The sequence below is a fragment of the Setaria italica genome, chromosome I, assembly GCF_000263155.2.
Source record: "Setaria italica strain Yugu1 chromosome I, Setaria_italica_v2.0, whole genome shotgun sequence".
Taxonomy (NCBI): Eukaryota; Viridiplantae; Streptophyta; class Magnoliopsida; order Poales; family Poaceae; genus Setaria; species Setaria italica.
This window is the reverse complement of record NC_028450.1, coordinates 29,946,305-29,968,009: the sequence shown is the minus strand read 5'-3', so window position 1 is coordinate 29,968,009 and position 21,705 is coordinate 29,946,305. Positions and strand designations below refer to the sequence as shown.

The 21,705-nt window shown below is 45.2% G+C and overlaps 4 protein-coding genes across 5 annotated transcripts in view; 3 read left to right on the top strand and 1 right to left on the bottom strand.

Moving 5' to 3' along the window:
* The first annotated feature begins 1,531 nt into the window (after positions 1-1,531).
* Positions 1,532-4,265, top strand: LOC101781640 (UDP-N-acetylglucosamine transferase subunit ALG14 homolog). The gene is made up of 6 exons (XM_004952937.3): positions 1,532-1,667; positions 1,821-1,980; positions 3,009-3,145; positions 3,251-3,397; positions 3,476-3,535; positions 3,799-4,265. The coding sequence occupies exons 2-6, from the start codon at positions 1,827-1,829 to the stop codon at positions 3,973-3,975; spliced, it is 675 nt and encodes a 224-aa protein (XP_004952994.1). The 5' UTR covers positions 1,532-1,667; positions 1,821-1,826; the 3' UTR covers positions 3,976-4,265.
* Positions 4,266-8,935: 4,670 nt separating this feature from the next.
* LOC101781250 (B3 domain-containing protein Os02g0598200) lies at positions 8,936-14,368 on the top strand. Of its 2 annotated transcripts, none has more exons than XM_004952936.3 (7): positions 8,936-10,367; positions 10,519-11,614; positions 11,755-12,024; positions 12,151-12,267; positions 12,372-12,529; positions 13,536-13,819; positions 13,911-14,368. In XM_004952936.3, the coding sequence occupies exons 1-6, from the start codon at positions 9,465-9,467 to the stop codon at positions 13,788-13,790; spliced, it is 2,799 nt and encodes a 932-aa protein (XP_004952993.1). In that variant the 5' UTR covers positions 8,936-9,464; the 3' UTR covers positions 13,791-13,819; positions 13,911-14,368. The 2 variants fall into 2 exon arrangements, with proteins under 2 accessions (XP_004952993.1, XP_012703636.1); XM_012848182.3 differs by having other exon boundaries at positions 12,372-12,538.
* Positions 14,369-16,619: 2,251 nt separating this feature from the next.
* LOC101780845 (very-long-chain 3-oxoacyl-CoA reductase 1) lies at positions 16,620-18,778 on the top strand. Its single transcript, XM_004952935.4, has 3 exons — positions 16,620-17,341; positions 18,049-18,118; positions 18,235-18,778. Exons 1-3 carry the CDS (start codon positions 16,689-16,691, stop codon positions 18,490-18,492), a joined length of 981 nt encoding a protein of 326 aa, XP_004952992.1. The 5' UTR covers positions 16,620-16,688; the 3' UTR covers positions 18,493-18,778.
* A 917-nt stretch (positions 18,779-19,695) lies between these two features.
* LOC101779399 (formyltetrahydrofolate deformylase 1, mitochondrial) overlaps positions 19,696-21,705 on the bottom strand; it is a 2,427-nt gene continuing 417 nt past the window's right edge. The window contains exons 2-8 of the mRNA XM_012845366.2: positions 21,645-21,704; positions 21,424-21,574; positions 21,192-21,265; positions 20,948-21,107; positions 20,441-20,539; positions 20,289-20,375; positions 19,696-19,926 (exon numbers count right to left, since the gene is read on the bottom strand). Of these exons, the coding sequence (XP_012700820.2) occupies positions 19,780-19,926; positions 20,289-20,375; positions 20,441-20,539; positions 20,948-21,107; positions 21,192-21,265; positions 21,424-21,574; positions 21,645-21,704 (778 nt within the window). The 3' untranslated portion in view covers positions 19,696-19,779. The remainder of the gene's footprint in view (positions 19,927-20,288; positions 20,376-20,440; positions 20,540-20,947; positions 21,108-21,191; positions 21,266-21,423; positions 21,575-21,644; position 21,705) is intronic.

Below are 21,705 nucleotides of genomic sequence, written 5' to 3'. Positions count from 1 at the left end.
TGCATTCATCTTCCCCCATGGCCAAGCCAACGAGTCCTGCGCTCGTTCATGCCCCTCTTGTTGGGAATCCAACTGAATTAACTCAGATTACTTGAAGAGATTGGTGGAATTGGTCATGATGAGGCCAGGTGACTGATCAATTTGTGTCACATATAGACTGGGAGCTCGAATTTTGGAGAATGGAGGAAATGACGAGACCAGCTTTAGGAGCTCGATTCATGATATGCAAACGCTCGATTTTGACAATAGCAACTAGATTTGGACGATTCGCGGCGCTACTGGCCGAATTAGTGCGTCAAGAACTCCATTGCGACGATTCGGCGCTCGTCTGCGGCGGCCTGGCGGGGCATCGATTCGGTGTTAATCTCGTCTCGGAGGGGAACCGCGAGAGAAAGCTTTGCTTGCTCGTGCGGGAGCTGCTGTTGGCCTTGCTGCCAGTGTTGCGGGCTGGAACGTGGAGGCGTCGTCATGCCAGCGGGCAGCAGCGACGGCCACGGGGGACGACGCCTCGTAGAGGATGCTGCGGCAGCGGGGCGGAGGTGCTAGGCCATGGCCCGGCGTCGAGTCCCGTGCGCCCACGGTTGAGGCGCATGATGGCGTTCAGGAGCGGAAAACGACTGCGGGAGCTCCCCGGGGAAGGGGATCAATGCGGCGGCGAGGGAGCGAGGAGAATGACAGAGCTGCTGGGGAAAAGGATAAGTCCTGGGCATATTGCTTGGAAACGTCTGGAGCCGTAGGATCAGGATTGAACGTCGGATATGGATGGGTAAGTTACGACGTGACTTGCTTAAGGAAAGTTACGAATCTCACTCCGATTCACTGCAGAGCCCAAGATCGTTTCATGTCCTGCGTTTGCTCGTTGACCCCGAGACACGGGATCCTCTGCAGTTGGGTTACTGATGTGTGAAACCGGATCTTCACGTTAGTAACTCAATGGCAGACACATCAACTGTACAGAATCTCATTTCAACATACGAGCGGTGGGAGGGAGACACACTTCCATTTTTTTGAGAGGGAGATGGCCCCACATTTCAGTGGGTGACAAGCCTAGGTTTTGCTACGAGTGCAGCTCAAGTGCCCCAACCACTCGAACGAGCAGTCACGACCCACCGGTCACCACATGACGAGATCACAATATCACAGATTCACAGCAGGAAGGAAAAGCATATGGGTGCACTTTGCACTTTCCTGTTCCATTTCCTCCCGGTGGCGGATGCGACTCTCGAGCTTATGAGGAGCTTCCTCTTCTTCCTCTCCTCATTCGCTCCCTTCTCATCTTTTTCCTTCTTTTTAAAAATTATGGAAGGACTCAAGGGAGGTTCCATTGTCTGAGCGACAGTAGAGGGGCGCCCGCCCCTGTTTCCTCCATCTGGGAGAAAAGTTGGCTGAGAAATTTATCAAACATGGGAGAGAAAATAAAAAAAAGCGACATACAAGCCCAGCCAAGCAAAGCCCATGCCACGCCACCTCTCAGCCCAAAGCCTCATCCTTAACTGGGCCGAAAAATGCGCCCAGCTCGCGATGGGCTTTTTCATTTACGCTGCTGCCACCCAGAACGGCCCGTGCGGGTGGCTGCTTGCCTGCTTGTTGCGTTCAACGCTTCGCCGGCGAGTCGGCGACGACTAGGCGAGCGGCGGCGCCCTTCGCCGGCGACGGGTACCCACCAGGTAGCCCCACCTCTCTTCCCCTCCCTTCCCTTCCCTTCCCTTCCTGCTGTGCCAAACCGAACACCCCAAACCCTAACGCAGTAACGCGAGCTATTTGTATTCTGATCTGACCCACTTTCAAGTATACATACCTACTGATTCTCTTCTCTGTAGGCTCAGATGGGGTTCGATGCCATGGCGGCCGCATGCTGCGTCCTTCCGGTGCTCGTCTCCTTGCTTGCCATCCGCTTCGTATACGTGCTTTGGCGCAGCGGCCAGCCGTTGTCCGGGTCGCCCACCGCCGGATTGCGGTGTCTCATCGTCCTCGGATCTGGTGAGCACGTCTTGCCTGTCGGATGCCAATGGCCAGTTAAGACATAGAGTTATCCTGGTATATCAAACAACACCAAAAGCACATACCATGAGCTCCACAAAATGGCAACATTGAATTACTGTAGGTAAATGCAAGCCCATACGGGAACTACTTCGTCACTGACTTTAATCATAATTGGTAGTCGATTTCTTGAACGTATGGCAAAATATTTTTTTAAAATAAAAACGTATGGCAAAAATCTCAGTTGACAACAGTACACCATCACCATGACATTTGTAATGAAGTAGTATAGCTTTTTATACTAGTTGTCTTATTACCACCGCTAAGTGTGGTATATTTATCTTACAATTAACTCTTGCAACCTCATGTGCTACTTCATATGGGATCCGAAAAATAATTTATACATAGTTATTGTAGGATCACACTCAAATTGTATATCTGTTGCCCTGTACATCGTTCGCAAATGCTTTTCCTATTCCAGAGTCAGTTAACCTGGGCCCGTGAGTTCACTGTTACAGCCTTGAGTGCTTTTTTTTTATAGTTATATACATTTGCAAATGGGTTACTGCCAAGAGCCCAAGACGCATAAGTCATATTGTTAGTGTAAAGACTGTTACCTATGTGCAGTGTGCTAAATCCATGATGCCTTGCCTCTGATGAATTTTTAACTTTGACCCTATGTAGTGTGCACAGTCCATGATGTTTGGTTCAAGTATTGATATTGTCTGGATAGTCGGGTTTGGTATTTTAATGCACATTTATATATCCTAAAATAGGCAGATGTATATTTGATCATCTCCTTTTCCCCCTTTGTTTTTGTAGATTCTATCTCATTCTCTTCTTGCACATCACAGTGCATAATTGCGTATGCTCAACTGTGAATACTACAATAATATGTTACTAAACTTATTGCTGTTTTACCATACTGTGTGTATGATCTTGGAAGAACCTTAGGTAGCTACTCCTAGTAAGTCATAAAAATAATGCAGCACGTTGATTATCTATTAATTAATGAAGTTGGTTCTTAGGAGGGCATACCGCAGAAATGATGAATGTTGTAACAGCGGTTCAGAAGGATAGGTTCACGCCAAGGTACTATGTTGCTGCACTTACTGACAATATGAGTCTACAAAAGGCTCAGGTCTATGAGCAGTCATTGATTCAGGTGGAGATCAATTACCATTCTTTGTTGAAACAGATATGGTTGAAGTTTCTTACCTAGTTAAATTCTGGAATATCTGAATATGATTCTAGATTATTCCTTTTTCAGAGTGGAGAGAAGACCATAAAAAATGCCCACTTTGTGCAGATATATCGTAGTCGTGAAGTAGGCCAATCTTACTTTACCTCCATTGCAACAACATTGCTAGCTACATTGCATGCTATGTGGCTAGTGATAAGAATCAGACCACAAGTGGTGTGTACCATGTTCAAATTTGTTTGTGCCCATTGTGCAGCATGAGCTCTAGATACTAACGATCTGTTACTCCTGTAGATATTCTGCAATGGTCCAGGGACATGCTTCCCTCTCTGTGTCTGTGCTTTTGTTCTGAAGGTAGCTCTCACACCCTGGCTTCTATCCTCGCTTAACTTGATGTAGTATACTACTTCTGCCTTTTCTTTTTGTTATAGAACAGGACCTGAAAGGCTAATGTAGTATAATACTTCTGCCTTTTCTCGTTGAGTCATTGTTATAGAACAGGATCTGGAAGGTTAATGTGGCCATCAACATAATGACCATTGCTAATTTGTTCATCCGAAATTTCAAGTTGATGCCTCATGTTCAGTCTATAATGAGTTTGGGCTTGATGTCTACAGGTGCTTGGTTTAGGATGGTCCTCCATTTTCTACATTGAAAGCATTGCAAGAGTGAAGAAGCTTTCGTTGAGCGGCTTACTGCTGTACAAGCTACGGATAGCTGACCAGTTCTTCGTGCAGTGGCCCCAGCTGCAGCAAAAGTACCCTCGAGCATACTACGCTGGCCGATTGATGTGAAGACTTGTCCATATCTGATATTGGGATGCTTTATTTTCCAGCCCAAAATTCTGAACACGCTGACAATTTTTGTACACATTCAGGAATACAATCGTGGTTGCCTTAAAAGAGAGGCATTACAGATATACTATACATGGGGCATGGAAATGCAAAGTTGCTTCAAGATAATCTTTCTGGATGAAAGAGAATCAAAGTAGACTCATATAAGTTAGTGCAGAGTGTAAAACTCATTTTTAATGTTTCAAGAGAAAGATTATCTGTTCTTAGTTGTGCTGGTGATTGATTCTGTACACAACTTGGGATTTAGCATTCTTTGATATGTTCCTTTGCTGACTGGTACCTTTGACCCCCACCCTTTGTTTGGGAATTTGGGAGTACATTTCCAAACCAAAGGGGGGAAAAAGTGCACTCGTGGAATCACAGATGCATCTCCAGTTCTCCACCCAAACTCGGATGGCAGTTCCTGCATATTTGAGGGCGCTCGGTGGTGCTGGCTGCAGTTGCTAGCTGCAGCGCTGCTGCTTATTTGAACAGCATTTCAAAAATGGCGGGAATTTGACAACAGAAAATGTTAATGCACACTGATTCCCCGTCCAAGACTCAACATAGAAATGAAAAAAAAATGACAGCCATATTGCACTCAAGCTTAGCTCGTAGCAACAGCTCACTGCTAACTCAAACACCAAATTAGGCATGAGGTGATGGTACATTCATAACAAAACATCCACCAGGTAGACCAGTACACCGCACATCGTCCAATTCTGATGGTGAAATCAGATTACAAATCTACAGTCCAGCTGCAATCCAATCACGGAGACTAACAATATTGTCATTAGCTGTAGCTGCTAACCAATCCTGCCATCCTCTGCAGCGACTGCCTACTCCGGCGAGCCCATGCACGCTGCGACGGGACCGGAGAACTCGAATTCCATCTCCTTGGAGAGGCGCGTGGGCTCGCTCATGGCGCCCTCCCTGCAGGCTGCAGATGCAGTGGACCGCAGCTGGTGGCCCGCTCGACCTCCACGGCTCCGGATCCTCTGCCTCTGCTTTGCGCCCAACGTGCCAGGTACGAGATCTAGTTCATCGCCATCAAAAATCCATTAGATTTGTATCTTTCCATCCAAAAACACAAAAGACACATGCTGCTCACCAATAGTCGAACAACCTATCTAAAAATGAGCCCAATGTTCATGTGCCAAGAACCCTACCTCCTTTCCTCCTAAAACACACAAACACAACGTTGGAACTTCTCTATCTCTGACACATGGTTTGCTTCTTCTTTGGCACCACCGCAGCTTGTGGATCCAATCCTAGACGCCGCAGGCAATGTGTGTCAGACTGAGAGGCATGCTCTTGACACCATGGCCTCGCGTGTGGTGAAGCCTGGAGGGCTTTTGGACTTCATACTGAAGTCGTCAGCTGCAGGCGCCTCTGCACCTGCTACTTCCACCAAGAACATTCTATCTGAGGTGATGCTCTGTCCATCTGCAGATCCAAATTACATAACGAAATGCCTACCGATGTGAACAGATCAGATTTTGTGTTGCTTAAGGCACCATAAGACAAAGAATCAGAGTTAAAAATATAAAAGTATATTGACTGATACAAGTCATGTTTTGGCAGACCTCGATTGATGCTATCATGGGCAATGGGCGTACCATGATGATTGTTTTTTACGGGCTCTCCCAGACAGCGTGGTGAGACCCTCGCTAGTTCCTACAATCCAACGATTGTCTATGCATCGACATAAACAAGCTTTTGCTTGCCAATAAACATTGGCCATTTTAACTTGACTGATTATGATCCACGTGACCTTATTTCCAGGCTATTCCAGCTGAATTTGCTGCTCCTTACATAAGAAGGAATGATACCCTGCGTCAAGATTATTGATGCTGCAAAGATCACTCATGAACTTTTCAAGTAGAAGTAGCAAGGGGTGTTGTACGTTTCAGTGGAGGGTAATGTCACCATTCACAACCTTTTCAGATGAAAAGAACTCAGGCCAACCTCCACTGAAACGGATTACACGCCTTGCTACTTTTATTGAAACGGATCAGACCAAGGAGCGCTGGACGAAAGCCACAGAGGCCGGGAGTCCGATTTTATAGAGTGCCGGCTCCTCCCTCCCCAGCTGCCTCCGCGAGGTGGTATTAAACTTCAGTGAAACGTACAGGATATTTGCTGCTGCTGTGCGCGCTGGGCCGTTATCAAGGTAAAGCGACCTGAGTGCCTGCTGAGCGCTGCGCGCGCCACTAAGGCCATGCGTATGCTGTATGCATGTGCATTTTCCCTTCTTTTTTTTTTTTGCTGTGCCTACAACATATGCTAATGATTTGATGCTGCAAGAATCCCTATTGGATGCGGACACAACCAGCCACTTCTGCTTGATCGTTGAACTCGTTCCTCGTAGATAAGCTGAGGTTTGGCATTTTTCTCGTTTCTTTCTTTGGCGCTTTCTTTTTTTCTTTACAAGTCTCTCATTTTGTTTTTTGAAGTACTTTAGGACAATTAAAAAGTGAACTCACTGCTGTTGTTTTATTAGCATATGCCACGTAAAAAATCATAGGTCACTTACTCATGCATCAATACGTGCAGCATAAACATAACAAGTCACTACTCACTAGTATTCTATAAATTGGTGAACTTATTTAGTGTTGTATACTTACCTACGGTGCGATTTGCCTATGTATTATACATGGTTGTAACCTTGGTGTTAAGTTGAATAGTTGAAGTGGTTACATACGCCGATGTTCCCGATTTGGATTCCCGATTCCTGACCGTTATCGACTTTTCCCCGATTGAAATGTATCGTTTCCGACGTCCCGTATTTCTGATTTCGTTTTCCGACCTGCCTTTCCGTTTCCGTCCAATAGGGTGTTTTCCCGACCGTTCGTGACTGCTTTCGTCCCTACCTCCACGCGTCCCCGGAGCTCGAGCATCACCCACTGCAATCGGGACCCGCAGGAACCAATGGCAATAGGACGACGGGACGACCTCGGCTCTTCTGCTTCCTCGGGGATCGAAACCAAGCGCCATTCTCCTCCAGTGGCGCAGTCGCGGCAGGTCGAGCTCTTCTTGTTCGTACCCTTCTCCTCGAATCCTCCACTAGCACAGCCGCAGCAGCACTACGCCGCCCAAGTCGAGCTCTTCTTCTTACCCTTCTCCTCGACTCCTCCACTGGTGGAGCTTCATCAGGGAGGCGATCCTCTGGCTGGCGACATTGGTTTTGCCAGGTCCCAGGCCAGGTTCTGTTGAGCGGATTGCTCTACTACATAACCTGGTGTTTTTTTATCACCTGCACGATGCACAGGTATTGTTCATCTTTTCCCCTGAACTCTGGACTTCTGGAGTTGGGGTTCTTGATTAGTTTCGGGGTTTTGTGCACGAGTATTGTTCATCTTTTCCCTGAACTCTGGACTTCTGGAGTTGGGGTTCTTAGTTTCGGATTTTTCTTTGAACAGTGTGGCATAACAAAATAGGATGGCAGTGATTTCTTGGAGATCTCTCTCCGTTTTCTTTCTGGAGTCTGAATTCTGGACTTCTAGAGTTGAGGTTCTTAATTAGTTTCGGATTTTTCTTTAACCAGTGTGGCATAACAAAATGGGATGGCAGTGATTTCTTGGAGATCTCTCTCCCTTTTCTTTCTCGAGTTTAATATTTGGATTTTTCTGTAGGTTCTTTGAAGAGTTTGCCTGTTCTCTTTTTTCCCGATAGAGAAGCTAATGCTTTGTGTTGTTTCTTTTCTTTCTCGAGTTTAATATTTGGATTTTTTCTGTAGGTTCTTTGAAGAGTTTGCATGTTCTTTTTTTCCCGATATAGAAGCTAATGCTTTGCGTTGTTTTTTTTCTTTTTTTTCTTCCTTCTTTCAGGAAACAGGAGCTGGTTTTGCGTTGGGTTTTGGGTGGGTTTTTTTAATCCTAGATTCCTAGTAACCCGTCTTGTTGTTATTGCTCTGGGTCATGTTTAGTTTCCCCCAACTCCCAACTTTGGCACTATGCAAAAAGAAGATTCCCCATCACATCAAACTTGCGGTGCATGCATGGAGTACTAAATGTAGACGAAATTAAAAACTAATTGCACAGTTTTGTTGTACTTTGCGAGACGAATCTTTTGAGCCTAATTAGTCAATGTTTGAACAATAATTCACAAATACAAACGAAACGCTACAGTGTGCTACAGTGCTGTAACAGTAATTTGGCACCTCCCAACTTCAACAACTAAACAAGGCCCTGGTCTTTTCCTCTATTGTCTCAAGTGAAGTGACCAAATTTCATTGTTGCCCTTCATTGTTTGGTAGGGGAAGGAATGGAATCTGGACCTACCCAAAATCCTAACTTTGGCACTATACAAAAAGAAGATTTTCCATCACATCAAATTTACAGTACATGCATGGAGTACTGAATGTAGACGAAATAAAAAACTAATTGCACAGTTTGGTTGTACTTTGCGAGACGAATCTTTTGAGCCTGATTAGTCAATATTTGGACAATAATTCACAAATACAAACGAAACGCTACAGTATGCTACAGTGCTGGCGCAGTGATTTTGGTTGTCCAAAATCGGGCAACTAAACAGGCCCTTGATTTGTTTCGGAGGATGGGTGGTGCTGCTCCTGATATGGGATGCCGGGAGGAGCTGAGGAGTCGCGACAGCGCCATGATTGGCGCCATGATTGAGATTTGAGGGTTCATTTGGTAGTTGCAGTTGTGGCTGAGATGGCTCCGGTTGTGACTCCTCTACTGGAGCGGCTTCTGTGGTGGAGCAAGAAAGCAATTATCCTGTTTATTATTAATTTATAATTTAAGTTCATTTTGAAGTTGAAAAAATAAATGAAAAGGAACTCCTTACACTTCTCATTCCTTTTCTTTTCTTTTCTTTTCTTTTTTTTCCTTCTCCTTTTCTGTTTTTTTCTTTTTTTTTTCCCTTCTCCTTCCTTATCCAGCCGAACGGTCCTCCTCTGCCCCGTCTCTTTCATCCCCATCCTCCTCTTTCCTCCCACCGCAGCCCCTGCACCAGATCGACCCACGGCCACCATCTCTGGCCCGCCGTGCGCCCCGCCGGCCTCCCACCTCCCCTGCGCGGCTGTGCCGGCTGGCCGCCGGGTCCGACCTCCCCTACATCTGTCTTCCCCTGCCCCCGTCGGCCGCCCGCCGGCCGCCGGGCTCGTCTTCCCCTTAGCGGCCGCCGCCTCCCTACGTTAGGGGCCAAACCTGGAACTTTGCCCCCGCGGACGGGGAGGAGCCACGGGGAGTCATTTTTTTCGGCTCCCTCCCCGTCTAACGGCTCCAGTCACCGCATTTTGCGGAGCTCCCGTGGTGAAGCCGTTTCTTCGTCACCCCTTTGGCAGGGCTTCACCAGAAGCCCGTGGTGAAGCCGGTCGGGAAGACCTGCCAAACGGGGTGGTGATGACGATGAGGAGGGAAACAAAATGAGGGGTGGTGTCAGTGGGGGTGACGAACGGGAAGACATCCACTGCTGCCATCTTGGAGATGGGAAAGCAAAAGGAAGGGAGAGCCAGCAGCAACAAGAATATGATGGCTGATGACCGGGAGAAAAAAAACAAGACGACTACATGGAATGGTCACAATAAGGTGAAGAGTAGTAAGAAGGTGTCCACTACATCTCTTGAGAAGATGAGGAAAAAGGAAAAACTTTGCAATGCCAACAACAAGAAGAAAATGCAAATTTGTGATGATGAGGAGGGAAAGAATAGGAAGGAGTCCACCACGATATCTGAGAGGAAGGATAAGGAAAAGATGAATAAAACACACAAAGAGAAGATGAGGGCTGCTAACAGCAAGGAGAGAAAGATACTGAGTGGCCACGATGGGGTAAAGAAGAGTGTGGAGGTGTCCACTGCATTCTTTGGGAAGGAAAAGAAAGGGAAAAGGCTGAACAAGACCATCAATTTGGAGCTGCAGAGCGATGAAGATGAAGAGGAGGGGGTGTGGAATTACGATGGCAAGGTGAAGAATGGGAAGGTGGCCACAGCATTTTCTGAGGAAGAGAAGAGAAAGAGAAGGCCAAACAACAACACTGAGAAAGAGACTGCAGCATTAACACCTGCTGTTAAGGAGAAGAGAATGAGGCCCAGTGAGAGCACGGAGATGATGATGCTCCATGACAAACCGAATGGGAGAAATGTGGCGTCTAATGTATCCAAAGAGAAGAAGATGGATACATCAAGTGGTTCTAACTATAAAAAAAGGAAGAGGGAAGAACCAGACTCACTATCGAAGAAAGAAAAGAGGGTGTGGTGCAATGCTAGTGATAAGAAGATTTATAGTGGTACGGTGCAGGAAAAGAAGATATGTGGCAGTGGCAAGGAAAAGAATAGGCAGGCTCCCTTCACATTCTTCAAGTTCATATACAACTATTTCGAGGAATTTCTGGTAAGTTTTTGTTTCTTACTGTTTTGCTCATGAGATTCTCTTTTTTCTTGACTTGTTTGGGTTAATGATAGTATCTTTTTCTTGTTTGTCTGTGTTATATACTTATATTATGTGCCTACTAAACATCAAGAACCTGCGTATGTTTGTGCAGCTTATACCACCAGCTGTTGCACCCAAATTGGAGGATTTGACTAATCGTGATGTATATCTTGAAGATTCAGAGAAAAGACGTTCAAAGGTCAGGCTATCTGTGGTGGATGGTTCGCTCGCTTTTCATCAGGGATGGGATATTTTTGTTTCAGACCATTTGATTAAACTGGGGGAGTTTTTGTTGTTTGAGTACACTGCTAGGAAAAGATTTTCTGTGCGGATTTTTGGTATAGATTCTTGTGAAAGGTTGGATTTTAAAAAAGACCCCAAAAGAGTTGAACAGGGGATTGGGTATGGACCGCCACAAGATAACAATAATGGAAGTTTGATCGATCGTCAATGCAAAACAAAGGGTACTTCTCCACTTCACAGCAAAAAGAAAACAGTAATTCTGATTTCGGATTCAGGAATTTCAGCAGACAATGAGGATACGTTGAATATCACATCAGATGCAGATTCAACACATCATGTGACTATTAATACCAACAAAGACCTGAAAAGAGTTCAAAGTGGTGTTGGAAATTTGCCTGATGGAGTGTGCAGAACCAAGTGTATTTCACCACCTTGCAGTGAAGGAAAAACAAGTTCTGAAATAATTGTAACTGGTGCAGCTCCCTTAATGCATGAAAATGATGGTAGAGTGGGGCATGAATTAGAAAAACATGATTTGGATGAAGATTTAATGAGGAAACAAGGAATAAATTCTATTCCTTCAGATTCTATCACAGCTGTGGGGAAACATCAGAATCATAGCAAGACGATTGTCAGTCAAAACATTTACAGAAAATATGCAGCTCCTGGAGGTTTTCGATGCTTGGAGAAGTGGACGAAGGCTATTGTGAACAGTCCAGCCACTCTTGATGGCACTGTACCGATTGAACCTGAAAACACAAGAAAAACTGGCAGCATATTGGTTGATGGTTATGGTTCAATTGGGCTAAACGCCGGCAATGAGTACTTCTGTTCTGAGGACCATCATACACTTGTCCTACCGGTATTCACCATGCCTGTCAAAGAACCCTTAAGTGCTGACAGAGTATCAAAATTCAGACATGTTGGAACAGATACTGACCATAGTATTAATGAGAAAGGTGGAGGTATGGTTTAAATCATAATTTTTCATTGCTGCCGGTATCTGTTGTCAAAAGCTTTTGCACTGTTTCATTCACAAAAGAGTTTATTGTGGAGGTAACAGGCAACTAATTTTTATATCATGTATTTGATGTCTATTTGATAGGAGCTGCTGTTCAAATTCAAACACAAGGGGAACAATTGGAACCTGTGGGAAGCATTGTAATTAGCCAAAGCAATAATATCCCTCTGTCTGCAAACACTGCAGTTCTGGGCGAGTACGGTGCACTAGGACGAAACCCTGCTGGACCTGAAGGAACTTGTGCCTTTGTCGAATCAATGCTAACAGTGCCTGTTGAGAAACCCTTGAGTCCTGATGGAATATCCAAATGTGGAAGCAGCAGGACAGAGATCGATCATAATGTCAATGGAAAAGGTGGCAATGTACCCTTAACTTTTCTAGTACCACTGCAACAAATTATCTTTTCAAAATTCTCTTTGCTGTCTATTGTGGAGATACTTGTTATTTGTTTATAGCATATACTGAGTCTATATTTGGTAGGAACTATTGTTCAACTTGAAACAAATATGGATCAAGTGGAGCTAGTGGGGAGCAGTGTATGCAGCCAAAGTAGCAACGTTGCTATGCATGCCAACCATGTGGTTGTACATGAGCCAGGTTAGCTCATTTTATCTATTTTTGTTTGAATTTTAAATGAAAAAGGAGTGGGTTTCCAATTGGATAGTGAAACTCTAATTAGGTTGTTGGATTCACTCATGCAGAACATTATTTCTCCAGACAGGAAGGTAGAAAGTCTGCAAACTGTGCGATGACAGAGTCTTTGTTGCCTATGAAAGACAAAATTCTGGAGTTGGATGGTCATTCTCTACTAAAGTTCAGTTTGCAACTCTGCGTTCCTGATACCACTCGGAAATGGCTTGTGAGTTGTGTAGGGTCCATAAATAGACCTCTTTCACCACTATTCTGTAGCACATTATGTTATTATATATTTTTTTATTGGCTCAATCAAAAGCATCCTTGCAAAAGGAAAAATTATAAAATTATTAATGCCTGGGCAAAGATTGGTTGGTCCCACTTTATGCCATGATGCATATTTAGATATATTTTAGTTTTTAGCAGAAAACGGGCATCAAGCAGACACTTCCATCTTGATATGTAGGGCCTCGCAGATATTGAAGGACACATTTATATAAATTAGTGGACAGATTAAATGTGCAGCATTGCTTCGAGGGCAATAAATTCCCACATGAATTCATATAAGAAAATTCCTGGAAATATTTTCATCAATTGAGAGAAAAAAAAAGGAAAGATCTAAACTACTTATTTTGACCGGTAAAGGGGTAGATTACTAGATTAGCCAGGTATAGGTAATATATTGTTACAAATTGTCCAGCAAATACAATCCATTTGCAAACATACTAAATTGTATCAGCAGGAAATTCTAGTGTCGTAAACTTTTGCTAACCATTGATGATTGGTTCAGCGATATATTACTAACATCAATTAAACTGTTTAAACTGTAGAAGTAGCTCCTTGCTAATGGTACTTATAGTGTTTGGGCCTGAAGTTCATGTGGACTTGATAGTATCCAGGCCTGACGTTCATGTTCTTTCGAGTTGCCTAAATCCTTTGGTTGTTGCAAAACATGTACATCTGCTGAGATTTGGCGTTGATTTGACGTAACTCTGAACTTTAGTTTTAATGTTGATAATATTAGATTTTATTTCTCTAAATATTGTTATGATAACAACTGCATCCTAGTTTGTTGAGGCTATTAGATTAATTTGATTTTGAGCCTCTGCTGACCTCATTCACCTGTTCATAGTTTTTACTCCCTAAGTAAAATTTCTGATATCCTTGCTAAAAATACTTTATGATCAATATCACGTACCATTAAGCTCATTTTCCTTTTTATCTTACTCTAGGAGCTACCGAAGTCGCTTTTCGACACTGTTAAACAGAAAAGGCATGACCGGAATGTTATAATGCTGAAGGATCCTACGAATAGATTGTGGACGGTTCTTTACCATGAGAACCCGGTCTTCGTGGGCCTCACCGCGGGCTGGAAGCATTTTGTTGCGGGAAACAACCTTCAGACTGGGGATCTCTGCAAGCTTACTAAGGAGGCGGATGGTGATGAGCTGGTGTTCTCTGTTCAGATAACGAAACGACGACTGTGATGTGTGCATGGTGTATCATCTTTTGTTAGGTGGGTTGCCACTTCATGAGTTCATGTTTTACCTATCGATCAACTAGTACTATAGCTGACCCTTCTTTCCCTAATCCTGTGCTGGCATCAGGAAGAATGCTTCAGTTGAAACAACTCCACGGATCGTGTGGCAACCTTGTGGATCTGCCGTATTTCCAGGAATTCGTGTGGAGACCATGTGGAATCTGCCGATTTTGGGTGTGCATAGCACCAGTGCCGTGGACAGTGATTGGTGGACTTTTGACGATCCACATCCAAAAAAAAATATAGAAGTCAGGCTGAAGGTTGCATATATCAGACGTTGGAAACTGCTAGTCCATTTGTTGGGTGTACCATGAATCATGATGCTGCGCAGCTGCAGTGACAGCAAAAGGCGCCGGCCAGTTCACTTCAACGCTGCGCCACTTGATCCTGGTAGCATGTCGACCGTGCCTGAACTGGGTAAAGATCTATATTGGTAGAAAAAAACGTTGAATCTGCCTTTATTTATATTGGTAGAAAAAAACGTTGAACCTGTCGATATTCTTGGCGACGAGGTTTAGTTTTTTCCGATGTGCGTGTACTTGTGCTGTTTGGAGACGCTCAGCGCGCGATCTGATTAGCTGCCTAATCGCGGTCGCGGCGGTACGCTCCCAAGACCAAAAGCACTTGCCCGCCGGTGGTCGCCTTCGGCGTCCACGTCCCCGCCGGTGGTCGCCCCAACGCCCCTGCGCTGCCCCCCGGACCGCCGCTAGCCTTCATGGATCCCAGTATCCCACCACCCACCTGCCAGGATTGAAGCCGATGCTATTATGAGGGCGCGCGTGCGTTAATGCTTGCCGCGCGGCACGGCACGTCGGCACTACATCCCGGCTGGTTGGCTGGCGGGCGGGCTCTGCAGCCTCTGCTCTGCTCGACGGACGCCCGTGCCGTGCCGTGCCGGGGAATTGAAGAGGTGGGGGTTGGGTTGGGATTTCCGCCCGCCCGGCCCCTGCGACCGCCGCCTTCAACGCCGCCTATAATTTCAGCTCATCAAACCCAACCTCCCCCGCTAGCCCTGCCCTGTCCCCTTCCGTCAGTCAGACCTCCCCCAATCGCAGCAAGTCAGCAGCAGCCAGCAGAGCAAGATGCTCCCGGTGCACCGTGGACTTGGCTTCTGGATCTGCCCCGGCTGCCGGTCAGTCCTACACGCCCGACACGCTTGCGTTTCTGCCGTTGCAGACACTCCGTCCCAAGGCCACAAGATGTGATGTTGGGTTGGGTGAGCCTACCAAACACGTAAACGGTTTCCTGGGTGAATTTTAAAGAACATGCCTAAAGATTGTGGCCCGGGGATGTACTTCGCTTTGAAATCTTCCTGGCCCTGCAATGTTATGAAACTGTGATCATCTCATATAAAGATTGCTCCTTCAGCTAGCTTTGAACAGAGTTTCTCAACATATCCTATGGCCTATTTTGTTATGCGCAATAGTACTCCACACACGGATGCGGCAGCCTCTGCCTGACTGCGTCCCCAAGAAGACCGGTGGCCTGCTGCAATTTTTGTGTCTTGTAACCTCAATGGATTTCCTATTCTGACTAGATAACGTATTCAAATGTGACAAAAGCGCGATTACAACAAAGGCAGTCAGGCAGTCAAGTAGAGGCTGCCTGACTACACAATTACGAAGCACGACTAAGAGTATATTCAAAGACTCGAACTGCACATAGTGGCTCCCTCCTTCGTTTTGAGAAAGAAAATGTCAACCACTTGGAAAAGTCAGTGTATGTTGCAACAAAAGGCAGAGCAGCCGGCTAGTTCTAATTTGCCTCATTCGAAAATTAATCTCAATAAAAAAATCGAAGAGAAGAATTAAGCAGACTAGTCGTATTTAACAAGAACAGTGAGGAGATTTCTGTGGTGGATGAACCTTGTAAACAATAGCGCCAAGATGCCCAATCAAGGTACATTGTGTTCTCGAATTCATTAACCTGATACTTCAAGGAGAGGAAAACACCATTGTTCACACTAGTACCATCATGTTTGATTTGTGGCGGGTTGTTGTTGGAGGTGTAGTTGAATAATACTACCAACATAATAGAATAAAAAAAAGACAAAAACGTACTTGACATGTATATCTAGTTACCAAGGTATACATAATTTCTTTTGCAAGTAGGGCTTGTTTGATGGGCTAAAACTAAAGTTTAGCCACGTTTAAACTTTAGACGTTTGGGTAAAATTAGCCCAACCCTGTTTGGATGCGTGGGCTAATTTTTAATTGGAGTACGGAGAAAAGACGCATGTACCCCTAGTGTCATGTAGGTGTTGTTTGGAAGGAGGGTAATTCGGTCTTTTCTTATCCGCTGCAAGAAATTAGCTCCCATTAGCTGGGGTTTGGAGGACTAATGGACTAAAATTTAGTTGGAGGTTAACACCCTGTTTAGATCATCAGAGGTTAGACGCATAAAGTTTAGCCCTGAAGCCTACCGGCCCTAAGAAATGGCCCTAAGAAATGTTAGTGATATCTCGGTAACCAGATACACGAGTTGACTACACTTTTGTCCTTTAAAGAAAATAATGAAAGAATGCTGAAATACGGTAATCTGCTTATTGATTTTTACCGAGGTGTCAATGCTCACTGCCTGGAAGGCTGGAGCTGATCGATCTAAAAAAATCAATCAAATCCGCATCCTATCTGAAAGACTGGACTGTCCATGGACACGAACTCGAGTACTCGACCAATATTCAGTTCGCGTTCGGTTAGTCTTGGTACACCAGTTCCACCCACCACCGGAGAAAGCCCACCTCCACAGCCCCACTATAAGTCCCCAGCTCGGCGGCACTCCAGGCTACCGCACCGCATCGAGTCGCTGCTCCTACTCCAGCTCCCCAAATCCGACGACGCCCGCCATGGCCGGCACGTGCGCCCACGTCGAGTTCCTCCGCGCGCAGCCGGCGTGGGCGCTGGCGCTGGCCGCCGTGGGCCTCCTCGTGGCCCTCCGCGCCGCCATCCGCCTCGCGCTCTGGGTCTACGCCGCGTTCCTCCGCCCCGGGAAGCCCCTGCGCCGCCGCTACGGCGCCTGGGCCGTCGTCACCGGCGCCACCGACGGCATCGGCCGCGCCATCGCGTTCCGCCTCGCCGCCGCCGGGCTCGGGCTCGTCCTCGTCGGCCGCAACCCGGAGAAGCTGGCCGCCGTGGCCGCCGAGATCAAGGCCAAGCACCCCAAGGTCCCCGAGGTCCGCACCTTCGTGCTCGACTTCGCCGGCGAGGGGCTCGCCGCGGGGGTGGAGGCGCTCAAGGAGGCCATCCGGGGCCTCGACGTGGGGGTCCTCGTCAACAACGCCGGGGTGTCGTACCCGTACGCCCGCTACTTCCACGAGGTGGACGAGGAGCTGATGCGCAGCCTGATCCGGGTCAACGTCGAGGGCGTCACGCGGGTCACCCACGCCGTGCTCCCCGGCATGGTCGAGAGGAAGCGCGGCGCAATCGTCAACATCGGCTCCGGCGCCGCCTCCGTCGTGCCCTCTGATCCGCTGTACTCCGTCTACGCCGCCACCAAAGCGTGAGTTCCCCGTGTTCTTGCTCACCAATTACCGCTTTGTTTCTTGAATTACTGTTTTGTTTCGTCTCCATTGATGTTTACTGTCGCAGTTGTACATGTTATAGCTTGAATTGGCTCGATTTTAGGATAGATGGCGTTAGTGGAAGTAAAATTGACTGACTGAGAACAAAGGAGCACGCCTTTCTTACCTGTCTGTACTTGCTTAGCGCTGTTAAGGTGTTTGTTCCTTCGGTGTGAATTTTTAGTATGCAACAGTTGGTTAGATGTATACTCGAATGATCGAATTAGTTAGGCACTGAAGTCCCATCAGTCTAGACTACTTCAGATGTGCAGTTTGTTCAGATCTGACGTATGATCACTCTATTTAGAGGAAATGGAAAGATAAGCAATGGGTTACTTGTAAGCAAGAAACTTAGGCCTACTTGCTTTCTTATGATTCATAACTGAAAACTTTATGATGTTGCCTGTTGGATTGGCCTAAAGGGTCCCTTCAACTTAGTTGGGATATATTCTCCTGTGATCTAGTTTATATTGAATGACGAGGAGAAGACACATAAACACTGAAGTAGTCATGTAACATAAAGTACACTTGTGAATGAGCCAATGAGCAATTGGTCCTTTTCTTGCATCTGTTGTGTGTGTGTGTCTCTGTGCTGCTATACACACTTAGCTTGCATGCTAAAAGTAATTTCATCTTTGCTTCTCAGGTATGTCGACCAATTCTCAAGATGTCTCTATGTTGAGTACAAGAGCAAGGGTATTGATGTGCAGTGCCAGGTAACAACTATTCGCTATTTGCAATAAATGTTCATCAAATTGTACCAACCTTGCGGCACTGCTTGTTGTATATATGAACTCTCTCACTCTTAGCTCAACTTCTTCAACCTATTCAGGTGCCCCTGTATGTTGCAACAAAGATGGCATCCATCCGGAAATCCTCCTTCATGGTTCCTTCTGCGGACACCTATGCTCGTGCTGCTGTTCGCCACATTGGCTACGAGCCTAGGTGCACGCCTTACTGGCCACACTCCGTCATGTGGTTCTTGATCTCCATTCTTCCGGAGTCCCTCATCGACAGTGTGCGCCTGGGCATGTGCATCAAGATCCGCAAGAAGGGGCTAGCCAAGGACGCCAAGAAGAAGTCCCTGTGATGTTTCAGATATCTGCCGAACACACATCGCGATTCACGCTGTTACTTCGTCACCTTTAGTGGACATGTGCTTCTAGCTTTGCTGTAGTCACCTTATTCAGTACCATTGCCTACCGAATCTGTTAAAAATGAGAATGTCGTTGTTCCCCAGACTATTGTGAAGTGAGAACATGTGATTCGTCATTTCAGAATGTAACACTAATGCGGTTAAAGATGGAATGGGATTAACTTAAGAAGTTGTGTAACTCTGTTCTCTTTTCTGGATTAGTACTTCGCATGTTTGTGTAGTTTCTTTGCCTCCAAATGATCTGAGATGCATTTTTCTCTAGACAGAGTTGTATAACACTGAACTTCTTGATGCTAAGGATCGTGTTACCCTTATGGAAACTTAAGGTAGCCACTGCATTATTTTTGTCAAATCATTTTACATACAAATATAATGCAAATACCAAAGAGCACCAAGTAACAGGAACTGAATTACTGAAAAATGCTCATGACTCATGAGGCATCCAGTTCTGCGAGCGTTAACCAACATGCACATCTAACTGGTGGCACGAGTGAGAATGACTCTTTGCTTTCTAATACAGGCCCCTACTGCAATGTATGTTCAGGTATAGTCATCAAAACAAACAACTCGTCCAGGATGGTTGAGGCTAACTCTTTATACAGCAGAGTCAGCTCTTTCTACAAAGGTCAGCAAAAATAGCCCCGAAAACAAAATAGCTATGGAGAACTTAGCTTCACTGGTGTTTTCAGTTTAATACTGTTTCATAACTATCTTGCAATGTGAGCATCACTTGCCAACTGAGCCTCATGATCATAAAAAACAACAACTCATCCAGGAGGAGCTGCGGCGGCCTGTTTGCCACCCATCGTCCCCGCAAGCTCTTCCGAGAGTGCCTTCACTAGGGTGTCGAAAAGGCATTTGGCTATAGAATCAACAGAATCAGAAAGGACATATTTTTGTTTATTAACTGAAAATGAGTGATGGATGGAAATACCTTTGAGCAAATGCAGAAGAGGCTGCTGCGTTGCCTTATCTGTGTACTATGCAGTAACTCTAAACTGTTTTCTTGTCATGCGCTTTTATATATGCTTACCATGAACCCAAGTGTCCAATGAATAATTTGTTGCTACTGCTCAAGTACGCTCATCATACCAAACCAGAGTAAAACATGCATCATCACAAAAAGCTAGCGAGCGATTGCGCAGATACAGAAAAATTTAATCATTTTGCTTATTTTGTGAAAAATAATACACATCACACCAATCTGTAAGAAAAATTAGCTCAGAATACAACAGTTTTCTTCAGTTCATATGGAAGGACACGGAGCTCGCAGTATGACTTAATAGCCTCTGCTAGGCATTGCTTCTCAAGGTTCTCAGACTTCACAACAAAACTCTGTAGTGTGTCTCTGTGAGAAACTCGCTCAACCTGTATAGCAGCAAAACAAAGACAGAAAGACTAAATATCCGATTTCCTGCTAGAAATTGTCAAGATTAAAAGCACATTGGTTTACTATAATTTCACACGTGTGAATCGCAACACAATAAATGGTGCACAGTTCTGATGTGAAAGTGGTCAGGCATTATAGTAGGAATGTAGGATTAAATGAAGGCAATGCTAATTGAGCCCCTAGGGTTTACGCTAAAATAAAAGGAATTCCAACAACTAACTGTTTGCCAAAGACGATTCCGTATTAAACATTGACAACCAATTTCAACTGATGATGTGATGTGAATTGTGATCCATCAATTCGATACTTAGGTTAACTGTTACGTGAAAAGTATGAATACCATTTGCTCAATTATTGGCCCAGCATCAAGTTCGGTAGTGACAAAATGGCTAGTTGCACCGATCAACTTTACCCCAGCATTGAAGGCCTGAAAGATAATACTTATTAACATTTCAGATTAGGTTCACAACTCAGATCTGATAACTTTGATACCTGTCTAGAAGGATGCCCTCCCTTAAATGAGGGAAGAAGGCCATGATGAATATTAATAATATCTTTACCATATGATTTTAAAAAGCTTTCTGACAGTATCTGCAAGGGAAAATGATATGTCACAGATATATAGATGAAAAAAGTCTGTAGTAAATGTTAACCTTACAGAGTCTATGCACCTACTGGAGATTGGATGATCACACATGGAGATGAAAAGAACAGGGACATGATCTTGAAATATGCATAGCTTATTATCAACTATATTGCAAAATTGAATTCTGATTGCATCAGCTCAGTGAGGAATAGACAAATGAAACAGACTGGGAGTCCCTAACACTAACAGCTAGCTAGATTTTAGTATTGTGCCTCAAAAAATAAAGACAGAATCTCTATAGATTATATAAGTGTCAGTCTCAGTTTTGTATGCTCTGTGGTGTTCCTGGTCCCATTTTTTTTTTTTTTGCCATTCTTAAGATAAGGAAAAAAATAGCAAAACCATAATTTTACCTGCATATATCTTGCCAGCACAACAAAATCTGTGCCTTCAATCAATTCTAGTATCTCTTGCTCCCTTTTGTTCCCAGATGTGGTCGGTAAGTAGTGATATGGAATACCATGCCTCTGAAGAAATCGTTGCACATGATTATCTTCTGGTCTATCATGGTTGCTGCAGTGGAAAAATAGAAGCATGTGTGACTGAGGAGTGACGTTTTCTGATAAGGAGAAAATAGGGGCCAGATATCGCCTTCACCTTATGACACAACTAATGTCAACTGGAAGCCTGCCTTCTTGCCATCTATACAACAAATCAAACAAGCAATGGTCCTGGAAGGAGAGGGGAAGATAGGTGCTTATCAAAAACAAAAGGACATGAAGAGACATTGCATATATAGCTTGGAATATGGTACACTGTGCCTGAAGCCTGAGCAGTTTCTCAGCAGAAGCTACACTGTACCAAAGGCAGCGATGCGAAACTGACGAACCTGCTTTGAAGCAAGGACCGAGATCTTGTATTTGGGGTCAAGATCAGGCACTCGTACGGTCGACCTCTGCGCACCGAAGCAATGGGACAGGTTGAGGAAATCTTTGTGCAGCTCGTCCCGCGGCCACAGCTTTGGGTTGTACGTGAATTCACTGGAAAGCCACACATGGTTTAGGCAACTGAAGAATGTCATTTCGACACGTTCTGCAGTATCTGACTGACCTGCGGGAGTAGAAGACGTGCTTGTCGTCTGGGACGAAGACATCGACGCTGTGTATGTTGC

What these genes read in the sequence shown, in the direction of transcription:
- LOC101781640 (XM_004952937.3), top strand. Translation starts at nt 1,827, where the DNA reads ATGGGGTTCGATGCCATGGCGGCCGCATGCTGCGTCCTTCCGGTGCTC. An exon ending in ATGAGCAGTCATTGATTCAG is followed by an intron (nt 3,146 to 3,250) that starts GTGGAGATCAAT and finishes TTCCTTTTTCAG; the next exon opens with AGTGGAGAGAAGACCATAAA. An exon ending in TCTGTGCTTTTGTTCTGAAG is followed by an intron (nt 3,536 to 3,798) that starts GTAGCTCTCACA and finishes TGATGTCTACAG; the next exon opens with GTGCTTGGTTTAGGATGGTC.
- LOC101781250 (XM_012848182.3), top strand. Translation starts at nt 9,465, where the DNA reads ATGGGAAAGCAAAAGGAAGGGAGAGCCAGCAGCAACAAGAATATGATG. An exon ending in TGTGGTTGTACATGAGCCAG is followed by an intron (nt 12,268 to 12,371) that starts GTTAGCTCATTT and finishes TCACTCATGCAG; the next exon opens with AACATTATTTCTCCAGACAG. An exon ending in GGAAATGGCTTGTGAGTTGT is followed by an intron (nt 12,539 to 13,535) that starts GTAGGGTCCATA and finishes ATCTTACTCTAG; the next exon opens with GAGCTACCGAAGTCGCTTTT.
- LOC101780845 (XM_004952935.4), top strand. Translation starts at nt 16,689, where the DNA reads ATGGCCGGCACGTGCGCCCACGTCGAGTTCCTCCGCGCGCAGCCGGCG. An exon ending in GTCTACGCCGCCACCAAAGC is followed by an intron (nt 17,342 to 18,048) that starts GTGAGTTCCCCG and finishes TTTGCTTCTCAG; the next exon opens with GTATGTCGACCAATTCTCAA. An exon ending in GTATTGATGTGCAGTGCCAG is followed by an intron (nt 18,119 to 18,234) that starts GTAACAACTATT and finishes CAACCTATTCAG; the next exon opens with GTGCCCCTGTATGTTGCAAC.